At 46.0% G+C, this 12,653-nt stretch overlaps 1 protein-coding gene across 2 annotated transcripts in view; it reads right to left on the minus strand.

Moving 5' to 3' along the window:
• Window positions 1-12,653, minus strand: part of POLR3B (RNA polymerase III subunit B) — a 184,536-nt gene that overhangs the window by 149,361 nt on the left and 22,522 nt on the right. For both annotated transcript variants that reach the window (XM_033952054.1, XM_033952053.1), the window contains exons 5-6: window positions 9,305-9,380; window positions 7,346-7,446 (exon numbers count right to left, since the gene is read on the minus strand). In XM_033952054.1, coding sequence (XP_033807945.1) covers window positions 7,346-7,446; window positions 9,305-9,380 — 177 coding nt within the window. The remainder of the gene's footprint in view (window positions 1-7,345; window positions 7,447-9,304; window positions 9,381-12,653) is intronic.

Here is a 12,653-nt window from a genome sequence, read left to right on the forward strand (position 1 = left end):
CAGAGCTCAAGTTACTGCTATTTCTCTGAACTTGAGCACAAACCTTACTATTTAATTTTGAGATTTAAAACTGTTTGACTGTTTCTCTAGACCTGAGCACAGACTTTATTATTTATCTAATTATTGGGACTTACACCACATTATAGACAAACAGTCATTAAAGTTTAACTCCTGTCTTCTAATCTGAACCCCCCCCAGCTAAAAAAACTAATCCCAAAACACAAAGCCTTCCCCTCCTTTTTCTTTCTCTTCTTTTTCTGCTTAGCTCTGTCATTACAGGAGATAAAGCGAAGTTACTTACCTGTAACGGGAGTTCTCCATGGACAGCAGGATAAATCAGCCACACTTTTGGTGACGTCATCTACGTTCCCAATTCGGAATTGCTCTCCCAGAGCTTAGGTGAGGCTTTTGGGAGCCTCATCTGAGCATGTGCAAGTAGCCCTATATATACCTGTGCTGGCCCTCACTAATCCAGTGATTCCCCTAGCTTGAGTCTTATTGCAGCGTCACCCATAGGGGAGGAGGGAGGGTCAGTGTGGCTGACTTATCCTGCTGTCCACAGAAAACTCCCGTTACAGGTAAGTAACTTTGCTTTCTCCATGGACAAGCAGTATAAGTCAGCCCCACTTTTGGTGACTCTCCAGCTGCGGGGTGCAGAGGGTGTAAAAGGATGAGATCCCTGTCGGGTAGGGTCCCCTCTGCGTCCCTGCTACCTTGCAGCGGTAGGGTGAGGCTGCATAAATGTCAGGTGAGGGACAGAGACAAAAACCCCAATTACTGAGACCAGTCAGAGGTTATGCGTTGTAAACAATAGGAACTTTATTTTGGTCCTTAGAACTGGACCAACATTCCTTTTTTTTTATTTACCAACATGGTAGAGTATGTATCTCAATAACAGAAAGCAAATATAGAAAATATATCACCAACGTGGTGTTTGAGTAACACTTTTTTTTTTTTTTTCTAAGACTGTGCAAAAACAAACTGTGCAAACTGTGCCAACCTGGCAGAATATAAGCTGTCTATCAATCTCTTCTATCTGATTCAGACTAATAGTCCTGTTCAGCTAGTCCAGATATTGGTGTCCTTTGCTGTGTCTGTTTTGGTCACCATTCGTAGTTTGTTGAGACCAAAGTCATTGAAAGACTGCAGCGATCAATCCAGGCAATAGTGTCTGGTGAAGGTGTGCAGGATAGACCATGTAGCCGCTCTTCAAATGTCCTGAAGTGGCGTGTTGCTGAGGTTTGCCAATGTTGTGGCCATGGCCCTAAGTTGGTGTGCTGTGGTCTTTCCCTCAAGGAACACTCCCTTCTGCTCATAGCAGGAGGCAATGCAGTTTGAGATCCAGTTAGATATAGTGCATTTCCCCACTGGTGTTCCTGGCTTGTTGGGGTCAAAGGAGACGAATACTTGTACTGCCTTTCGCTAGGGTTGTGTTCGTTGAATGTACAGGCGAAGGGCAAGGGTGCAGTCTAAGGTGTGTAGGAGTTGTTCCGTGCTGTTGGTATGTGGTCCCGGACAGAAGGAGGGGAGCACTATCGATTGGTTTATGTGAAAAGGTGAGACTACCTTTTGGTAGGAACTTTGGGTGGGTTTTCAGCACTGCGTGATCATGAAGGATCTGTGTGTATGGTGGGTATGTCACCGGGACCTGTAGCTCGCTAATGCGTCTTGCTGATGTGATGGCGATGAGAAAAACTACTTTCCAGGTAAGGAATTTGATTGGCGCCTCCTCCAATGGCTTGGAGTGCGTCATTAACCTGTGGAGGATGATGCCCAGGTCCCACGCGGGTGGCAGACCAGGGGGTGCAGGTTTGTAAGCCCTTTCATGAATTTGGACACTAGCGGGTGTGTGGCTAGGGTCCTGTCATCGATGCGGTTGTGGAACGCTGATATAGCGCTCAGGTGGACCCTTATGGAGGATGTACTGATGCCCGTCTTAGATAGGTTAGATAGGTTAAGTAGGTATTGGAATACTGTTAGGACCTGGCAGTTCAGTGGTCTTCTCCTTTCGAAACACACCATATGTAGAATCTTTTCCACTTGAGCCTGAATGATTTTCTAGTTGACGGGCGTCTGGCTGCTAGTAGTACCTCAGTCACCCCTGTTGACATGTGGAAAGGGTCCAGGGTTAGCCTTTCAACATCCATGCTGTAAGTGCTAGAGTTTTCAGACTGGGATGCAAAGTTTGTCCCTGATCCTTGGTGAACAGGTCCGGTCGCTGTGGTAGGCTGATCGGTGGCCGTGTCGACAGCCAATGTAGGAAGGGGAACCACACTTGTCTCGGTCAGTAGGGCGCGATGAAGATCACTGTGACTGCCTCCTGGCTGATCTTCTGGAGCACTCTGTGGATAAGTGGTATGGGGGGAAAGGCGTAGAGTAGGTATTTTCCCCAATGTATGGCAAAAGCGTCCCTGGTTTGGCTGTATTGTGCTGGTCTTTTGGAGAAGAATTGTGGGCACTTTTTGTTGTCCTCCGCTGCAAAGAGGCCCCACTTGTGGAAGAGGTCCTGGGTTACTTCCGGGTGGAGGGACCATTCGTGGGGGTCCAGCTTTCTGCTGAGGCTGTCCGCCAGGGCGTTGTTCTGGCCTGGGAGGTAGGTGGCCTAGATGAGTGTGTTGATTGCTAAAGCGAATGTCTAGATTTTGTGGGCCTCTCTGCAGAGGGTGAGTGAGCCCGTGCCTCCCTGCTTGTTGATGTAGAACATTGCCACCTGGTTGTCTGTCTGAATCAGTAAGGTCTTGTTGGAGATCCAGGGGACAAAGGCTTGTAGGGCATTCCCAGTTGCCCTGAGTTCTAGCAGGTTGATGTGTTGTTTGGCCTCGGATGGGGACCAGGGGCCCTTGGTTCTCAGGTGGAGGAGGTGGGCTCCCCACCCCTGCTTTGAGGCATCTGTGGTGAGTGTCAGTTGGTGTTGTGGCTGCTGGAAAAACTTTTCCTTGAACAAATTCTGCTGTTGTGTCAACCACTAGAGGTTGTGGCAGATTTTCTAGTCCATTGTGACTCTGTGAGACAGAGGATAGAAACATAGAAATTGACGGCAGAAAAGGGCTATAGCCCATCGAGTCTGCCCATGCCAATGACCCACTCCTGACTTTTACTCCCCTATTGATCCCATGTGAATATCCCATTTTCTCTTAAAATCTGACACGCTGTTGGCCTCAATCACCTGCTGAGGCAGCTCGTTCCAATGATCGACCACCCTTTCGGTGAAGAAGTACTTTCTAGCATCACCTTGAAATTTCCCTCCCCTGATTTTCAGCGAGTGTCCTCTGGTAATCGAGGGCCCTGTAAGACTGAAGATATCATCTTTCATCTCTATACGCCCCGTGATATACTTAAAGGTCTCAATCATGTCCCCCCTCTCTCTTCGCTCCTCCAGTGAGTACATCCGCAGTTTTTTTAGTCTTTCTTCATACGTGAGATCTCTGAGCCCCAAGACCATCCTGGTAGCCATTCGCTGAACCGATTCAATTCTCAACACATCTTTCCGGTAGTGTGGTCTCCAGAATTGAACACAATACTCGAGATGAGGTCTCACCATGGATCTGTACAGTGGCATTATGACTTCAGGTTTTCTGCTGACAAAACCCCTACAGATGCAGCCCATCATTTGTCTTGCCCTGGACGAAGCCTTCTCCACCTGATTGGCAGCCTTCATATCATCGCTAATGATCACTCCTAAATCACGTTCTATTGTGGTCCTGGACAAGGTTTCACCATTTAGTGTGTAAGTTCTGTGTGGATTTTTTTTGCCTAGGTGCATTACTTTACATTTTTTAGCATTGAAGTTTAGCTGCCAAGTTGATGACCACTGTTCCAACTGCCGTAGGTCCTGCGTCATAAAGTCAGGCACACTGCTTTTGCCTACTATGTTGCATAGTTTGGCGGCGTCGGCAAACAGTGATATTTTTCCTCTAAGCCCTTGGGTCAAATCTCCTATGAATAAATTGAATAGAATCGGCCCTAAGACGGAGCCCTGAGGTACTCCACTCGTCACAGCTGACGTTTTGGAGGGGGTACCGTTTACCATCACCCTTTGAATCCTACCATCTAGCCAATCCTTTACCCATGTAGTGAATGTATCCCTCAATCCCATCGATTTTAGTTTGTTCAACAGCCTGCGGTGTGGGACGCTATCAAAAGCTTTGCTGAAGTCCAAATATATCACGTCCAGGGACTCCCCGGCATCCAGATGACTGGTCACCCAGTCAAAGAAGTCAATCAGATTAGTTTGGCAGGACCTTCCCCTGGTAAATCCGTGTTGGTGTGGATCACATAAATTTTCTTCGTCTAGAATTTTGTCAAGATTCTGTTTGATCAGTGTTTCCATGAGTTTGCACACTATGGATGTAAGACTCACCGGTCTGTAATTTTCTGTCTCTGTTCTGCAGCCCTTTTTGTGGAGTGGAATTACGTTAGCTGTTTTCCAGTCTAGGGGTACTTTTCCCGTGCGCATGGAAAGATTGAAGAGCACGGATAGTGGTTCCAATTTTTTCTGAGGAACCACTGGAGGTGTCGCATGTGGAGCTTGGCGAGCGAGACAACATGCATGGCGGCTGCTTGATGGCCCAGGAGACTTAGTATTGTCCTTGCTGTGACTGTACGTGTCTCTGATATTTTCAGAGTCAGTTTTTGTATTGCTGTTCCCTTTGAGTGGGGCAGAAAGGCTGTGTTCAAGGGCGTGCAAATCCTTGCCCCGATGAATTCTATTGATTGTATTGGTTGTAGTACTGATTTTTTGATGTTTACAAGGAACCCAGGGATTGCAGGAGTGACCTCTTTGTATTTACTGCTGTTGCCCGGGCTGATGGACCCACCAGCAGCCAGTCGTCCAGGTAAGGGAACACACATATGGCGCTCTTGCGGAAGTGGACCGCTGCCACAGCAATGCATTTTGTAAAGACTCTCGGTGCAGAGGAGAGTCCGAAGTGCTGAATCATAGAAACTTTCTTTGGGAGGGATGCATAGGGATGTGTTAATATGCATCTTGAAGGTCCAGTGAGGCCAGCCAGTCGTCTTTTTGAATTAATGGTAGGATTGTCCCTAAGGAGTGCATACAAAATTTTTCCTTGACTACGTGCTTGTTCGGCCTCGTAGGTCTCGGATGGGTCTGAACTCTCCCGTCTTTTTGGAGATGAGAAAGTAATGCGAGTAGAATCCCTGGTTGTGCTGTGACTTGGGTACTGGCTCTATTGCTCTTTCTTGGAGGAGAGCTGTTATCTCTCTGGAGATGAGTTCTGGCTGCGGTTCCCTGCAGTTTCTTTTGGTGGGTTGGATGGTGGGTGGGTGCGGAATCTGGTGCGGTATCCATTTTTTATGATTTGCAGCACCCATTTGTCTGTTGTTATCTTTTCCCAGGCTTTGTGGAAAACAGAGAGATGGCCCCCGACTGGGGTGGGGGGCGTTGTCGATGAGTCAAAAACTGAGCCCCGCTTTCGTGCCGTGGAAGTGGCTGGCTTGTGCTATTTTCGTTCCCTCTGGCGCTGCCTTTGCTGGTAAGGGGCGCTGGACTGTTGTGCTTTCTGTCTGTGTGACGGCCATCTGGTCTGGTTGTCATACCGCTTTACATTGGTGTTGTATCGACGGTACTGGTTGGGGTTGTACCGTCTTGGTGCCGCAGTTTTTACAAAGCCATCTGAGGAAAAGGTTTGGAGAGTTTGGTGCGTGCACGCCACCGAGGGCGACCTCGATTTTGAGTATTCCTGGGTGGTGGAGGCACGTCCCGAGGACTTGGAGGACTTCGCCGGGGCTGAAGGCATGGAACTTCCACCATGCGCCGCCAGTGTCCCCGAGGCTGGCTTCTTCGCCGGTGCGGAACCTGAGGAAGGAAGAGGGGACTTACCCGGAGCCGAGGACTTCTGCATACCCGAGGACTTCGAGGTCGAGTCTCGAGGTGGTGCCGAGGTATTCGGGGCCGAGGTCAAAGCCGGGGCCGAGGCCGAGGTAGAGGGCTGGTCGGCGGTGAAAAGATCCGCCATGCGGGCTTTCCTTCGACAGAGGGCCCAGTTCTGGAAAGTAGCACACTGGGGACAAGAATCGGTTGGATGGGCGGCCCCCAGGCAGAGGATGCACCGGCGATGCGGGTCTGTGATGGAGAGAAGCCGCTCGCACCGGGTGCACTTTTTGAAACCGGTCAAAGGCCGGGACATAGAAAACGAAACCGGCCGCAGCCCACGTAGCCACGCGGCCGCGACAACCCGGAAGCCTCCGGGTCGGTCAAAACGAAGGTAACTTTGCGACGAGCAGGAACAACTAAACAGAAAACGCACACAGTGACTTTAATCAATAAAATAAGTAAAAATTGCGGTGCTAGAAGGCAGTTGGGGCAGAGCCTAAAAATACACGACTTCTAGGCTCCGCGGAAAAAAACGAACTGGAGACCACGAGGAGGGGATGCGCCCTCTAGTGGAGCAGGAAGGCACGCATGCGTGGAGCAGCAGAGCAAACTTAAATCTTCAATCAAGTTTGCTTGAAAAGCTGTCCGCATCGGGGCTCCGTAGATGACGTCACCCACATGTGAGAATATCATGCCTGCTTGTCCTGGGATAATAAGTTTTCCCCTGAGCACGCTCATGGGTGTCCTCACGTAGCCCCGAGGCTCGTAGCCATGCCAAGCGTCTGGCTGCTATGGCTACTCTGGCTGTGCGGGTAGAAGTTTCAAATGCATCAAAGGTCGCTTTTATCATATGTTTTCCGCATTCTTCCATATCCTGCAGTATGTGAGCTATGCAGGCTTTCCCCTCCCGTCTAGGGCTTCCTCTCCTCTCCTCCAGAGGGCATCATTGTACAGGATAAGGTGGAATAAGTGAGTGTCAATAAGGGATAAGGATAATATAAAGAAAAACAAAGATCACAATTTTGAAAAAAGCCAAGCTTTCAGATGTTTTCGGAATAATTGGAGAGAGCCCAGATCACGCAACTGGACAGGAAAATTATTCCAGAGCTCAGTAATTTTGAAAAGAAGAGACTTCCCTAGTTTTCCAGTATAGATAACGCCTTTCAGCGTAGGAAAAGATAAATTTAAGTTTTTGAGTAGATCTGATCTCAGATCTTGTAGAATTCCAAAACAGAGGAAGGAAGGAAGGAAGGAAAGATGTCATGCAAGATTTTAAATATAAAGCAAGCACATTTGAAATAGACTCTAGAAATAATTGGAAGCCAATGAAGTTTTAGCAAAAGCGGAAGTCAACTATAAAAATAAAAATCAAAGTCAAAGTCAGTCATGCAAGAAATGGATAAACTGACAGAGTAACTATCAAACTCACTAACTGCAAATCTCTCTAATTCACCACTTTATGCATCTTTGTAAGTCAGAGAAACAGTATAGAAAAACTAAATACTTTACCTGCCAATGGGCAGAGCATTGCGAATAATTCTCTGGCTACCGCGGGTATATTCTATATCCACTGTAATAGGAGCAGAGTAAGTCATATCTCTTAATCGACACTAAAACAAAAAGAAAAAAAAAAAATCAAAATGAGGCATAGAAAGATATTTAAATTCTTCTGTAGCATTCAGTAGACAAAAGTTTCCAAGTTTATTCTAAATCTGATATACTGACCATCAGCAAGTATCTGGTCAGTGTACAGAGTAAAATTACAATATTAAAATTAAAATATAGTTCTAAAAAGAAAAGTCATTTACTAAATAATTACATAATTGACGAACAGACTGGTTTGATACGTAAGGTGGGGGGATTAGGTTGGGAAAATAAAATACATCAAAGTAAAAATAATTAAAAGGATGGTGAAAAGGAGGAGGATAGGAAACAGAAGGAGGGGGTCACTTCTTAAAAGCGGTTCACTTTCATTCTTGATCAGAGAGGTATTCTTCTCTCATGTTAGAAATGTGTCTCGGAATAAGAATGTTTTGAGTTTGCTCTTAAATTTGTCGAGAGATTCTTCTAATCGGATGTCAAGTGGGGAGAGAATTCCAAAGTGTAGGTGCTATGACGGAAAAAAAATTATATTGCGAGTGTAGAAGAGCTCCTTAATTGGGGGAATAGGCAGTAGGTTTTGGTTTGTAGATCTTAAGGCTCATGGACTGGAATAAGGGATATTTGTCTAAAAAGGATGGACAATGAGTGAGTTTAATTTTGAGCATCACAGAGTAGAGGCGTAACGTTCTTCCTACTATTTCAAATGTACTTGATGGACCTTGGCTTTTCTTATATTCTTATGAGATGGGCTCTTCACCCAGACATGGACACGGTAAGCAAAAATTAGGTTCTTACCTGCTAATTTTCTTTCTTTTAGACTTTCCAGACCGGTACGGTTCACTGATGGGCAATAACTCACCATGATCAGCAGGTGGAGACTGAGACAAAAACTTTTGGCTGTAATAACAATAGATGTGCTTCCCTCCAAAATAAATAGTCTGCCAAATAGCCAAGTAGAACTAAGAAGTACTAATTATAACAGGGACATGACGCCAAACAGGAGTAACAACTAACATAGAGCAATACTGTTGGAAAGTGTATAGAAAAAAACCCCTTAAGCAAAAGTCCCCACAGCTACACCAGCTGAGCCACAGCTGCTGTTCTTTTGATCTTACCAACCCTAGAAAAATACTAGAACTTGCAGGAAAAAAAAAAATTCACACTCTTCACACAAATCCCTTAAAACAGCAGACATGGTGGGGACTGTACCAGTCTGGAGAGTCTAAAAGAAAGAAAATTAGCAGGTAAGAACCTAATTTCTCCTTCTCTCCATCCCAGTTCAGTTCACTGATGGGATGTACCAAAGCAGTACCCATCATGGGTGAGACCCCAGAAGACCGCCACCAGAACACGCTGCAGTACAGGGAAATGGAGGGGCAGAAAAAGGAAGGGAGGCGTACTGCTGGGCAGGGGGAGCAGGAAAAAGGGGTTGATTGTTGTAAACCGCCTAGAACTTCCAGGTATGGCGGTATATAAAAATAAATTATTATTATTATTATTATTAGGCTTATAGGCCAGCTGCAATTATTTTGTAAATTCCTGAAAAAAATTTTTTCTTCTTGCAATTTTTAAATGGTTTAACTACAGCCTCAACGAAATGATAATGTTAAAGTTATTTTTCTTATGCTTTTCTTATGTACTTTAGTTTTTAATTAGTTCTTCCTTCTCTTATGTTTTCTGATACGTACTCTAATCTTAATTATATGTGAACCGAGTTGAGTTCCACTGGGAGATGACCTGGTATATAAATCAAAGATTACCGTAGATTAGAATACAATATTATTTAATGAAAGCACAAAGGATTGAGTGCAACCAGCTCTGCTAGGACAAGGGAGGGGGGGAATAGATTTTGAACTCCAGTTTTACCTCATGAGGCGAGACGGGTCTGGTGACATTAAAACTTTCTTCAACATCAGGTGCTCCCACATAAATATTCAGGTATCTACAATAAAAAAAAAAAACTTCCAGCATTAGGAACCAGAAACAGGAGAATATAAAATGGCCAAGCAAAGTTTCAGGAATAGAGGGGACTATGGAATACAAAAGTGGCATAGAGTATTGCTTTCTAATAAAATACAATTCAAAATGCTTAAAAACAGGAATTTCTTTCATTGATCTATACACACACACTAAAAGTAAATTTGACCATGTCTCCCCGCTCCTGGCCAAGCTCCACTGGCTTCCGATAATCGCCAGGGTCCACTATAAATGCGCCTGTTTAGCTTTCAAAATCCTATATGGTATCCTCCCTCCCTTTATCCCTCTTTCTTGGAATTCCTCAAACCCTAACACCACCAGATCCTCCCACAAATTAAAACTATCCTTCCCCTCGCTAAAAGGCATTTCCCACACAGGAAAGCTAGGGACCTCCCTCCACTTCAAAATCACTGAGCTCTGGAACAACCTTACCTCCCCTCTTCGGAACTTGAGCTCTCTCCAAGTTTTCCGCATACATCTGAAAACCTGGCTTTTCTCAAAAAATGTAAGTCTCCCTCCAACTTAGGAATCAAGGAAACTCTTATATCTTGGCATCCCAAGTCCTCTAAATTTTCTTCACACTTCTACCTCTAACCCTCTGTTGTAGTTCCTTCCTATTTCTCCTACTGTAAACCGTGTCAAGCTCTATGAACGTGGAGATGATGCAGTATACAAACCTAAGGATTAGATTAGATTAGATTATACTCTCAACATGAAAACACTGATGCTTACATGTGACAAATATTTTCTATAGCGTTACATACCAAAGTTCCTTCCAAACATTGCTTTATACACCTGATTATTGTCTTCGGTCGCTTAACATAGACTTGTGCTCCCAAGACCATCTCGAGCATGCTACAAGTCTATGCGGATAACGCCTTTTTTTTTTGGTCTTGGCACTGTGAATGTGCTCCTCTTGGCACCACACTCCAGATGCAGTCGTTAAAGCTACAGCCTCAGCACCCTAAACGCTGCTCCTTGAGACCCTGGGCAAGTCCCCCCCATTGCCCCAGGTACTTGAAAATTAGGTTTATACCTTCAATAATCTTCTGTTAGTCCCTTTAGGATTCCATACGCCAGGTGTTCAATCCCAACCCATAATCCAGGAGTTGCAGAAATCCACAAACTTTTCTGAGCACAGGCTCCTCCCTCTTAGCCTGAGAGCTACTAAATATATCCAGTTAAGTCCCAAAGCCAAGCAACATACCTGAACAAATCCATGACGAGGGGGTACGGGGGAGGATCCCCAGCAACATAAGCAATTCTTGAACAGGTTTACTCTGCAAAATATTAATAAGCAATAAACAAGCACAAAGACAACTCGGAAAAAACATTGAGGAACAATGTAGAACTAACCTGCTGTGTGCAACGAGCACCCCAAGAAAGGCCTTCGGTAATGCACATACTCACAGAAAACTCCTTACAGGATCTGTTAACTAGCTGGAAAGCATTCAAGCCTGTGAGGAGAATCATCAAGGCAGAAAAAAGCAGGCTATTCCAAACCACTGAGTATATACAGAGGGGGGTAGGTTATATGGAATCCTACAGGGACTAACAGAAAGAAGATTATCGAAGGTATAAACCTAATCTTCCAGTACCTTCCGGATTCCGTATGCTAGATGACTTACCAAAGCAATGGCAGGTCCTAAAAAAAACAGCATCAGAACAAGCCACTACAGCCACTTGGTAAAACACCGGGTAAAAGTATGAAGAAAGGACCAAGTAGCCACCCTGCAAAGTTCATCAGGATAAATCAGGCGAGACTCTGCCACACTTCCAGTCAAGTGGGCGTTAAGCAAAATCGGCAGCTGCTTGCCGTGGGCGATGGAAATCGCCATTCAAATCCATCGAGCGATCAAAGTCTTGCTGCCAGCTGACCACGGAGAGGCGCAGCAGTCAGAACAAATAGGCGATCAGACAGACGGAAATCTTTAGTCCTCTCCAAACAGTGGAGCAAGACACTCCTGACAGTCAACTTGTGCAAGATCCAATCCTTTCGCTTCGAGCCTGCGGAAGAAAAAGCAGACAAAAAAAACTGCCCGGGTGGCAGGGAAGTAAGAAGCCACTGCTGGTAGAAAGGAAGGAAGGTACAGAATGGAGAAAACTCCTGCATCCGGGAAATGGAGAAAGGACGCCCTGCACAAAAGAGCCTGAAGCACTGTAAAACACTGTTCCGAGATAACGGCAACCAGAAAGACAGTCTTGACTGTCAAATCCAGAAAAGAAGCATCCTCTGTAGTTCGAAAGTGGCCTCTCCCAAAGAGAAAAGAAGACACAAGGGAGGTCGCAAATGAAGTGCTCCTCCCAGAAACCTGGACACAGCTGGATGAGAAGTAAACTAACAGCCTGTTTTACAAAGCTGCACTAGTGGCTGCAGTGCGGTAATGGTCCCGAAGCCCATAGAGATTTAAAGGGCTTCGGGGCTGTTGCTGCGCAGCTTTGTAAAACAGGCCCTAAAACTTAGGATATATAGACCAGGTCATCTTCATATAATAAACCTCGACTCAGTTTACATCAATTTAAAATACAGTGGAACCTTGGTTTACGAGCATAATTCGTTCCAGAAGCATGCTCGTAAACCAAATTGCTCGTATATCAAAGCAAGTTTCCCCATAGGAAGTAAGGGAAACTGCTTTGATTGGTTCCACCTCCTCCCCCCCCCCCCCCCGAGGCTACCGGCGCTGCTCCATTCTCCCCCCCTTGAGGAATCCGACACTGTTCCAAACCCCTCCCCGTGATCCGGCATCCCCCCCGCTCGCGCTGCCCCCCTCCCTCCCAAGCACGTCAAAGACACTAACTTTACCCTGTCTTGGCACCAGTGCTGGTACCCGAAAGATCCTCCCTCTTCTGGGCTGGGCTAGGCTGGACTGGCTTTGAGCATTTGCGCATGCTCAAAGCCTTCTGGTCTCACTCTCTCCGAGTTCTGATCTGTTGTTGAAGGTTCTGTCTACGTGCCTCGAGAACAAATACACGATCCTGTCTGGAAACAGAGAAGGCCCAGAAACTCCAGGGACTGGGAGGACGCCAAGCTTCATGCGTCACTTCCTGAACTTGCCAATGCACTGTCGTACTCCCGACAAGAAGAGTGGACTTGGATTCCCTGCTGGCGGAAAGCTGCCACAACCACCATCACCTTGGTGAAAGTGTGGTGCGCCGTCACAAGGCCCAAGGGCAGAGCTGTGAACTTGAAATGCTGTTGCAAAACATGGAAAATACAGAAACCAGTGATGCTCTGGTA

Source organism: Geotrypetes seraphini, chromosome 7 (assembly GCF_902459505.1).
Source record: "Geotrypetes seraphini chromosome 7, aGeoSer1.1, whole genome shotgun sequence".
Classification (NCBI taxonomy): Eukaryota; Metazoa; Chordata; class Amphibia; order Gymnophiona; family Dermophiidae; genus Geotrypetes; species Geotrypetes seraphini.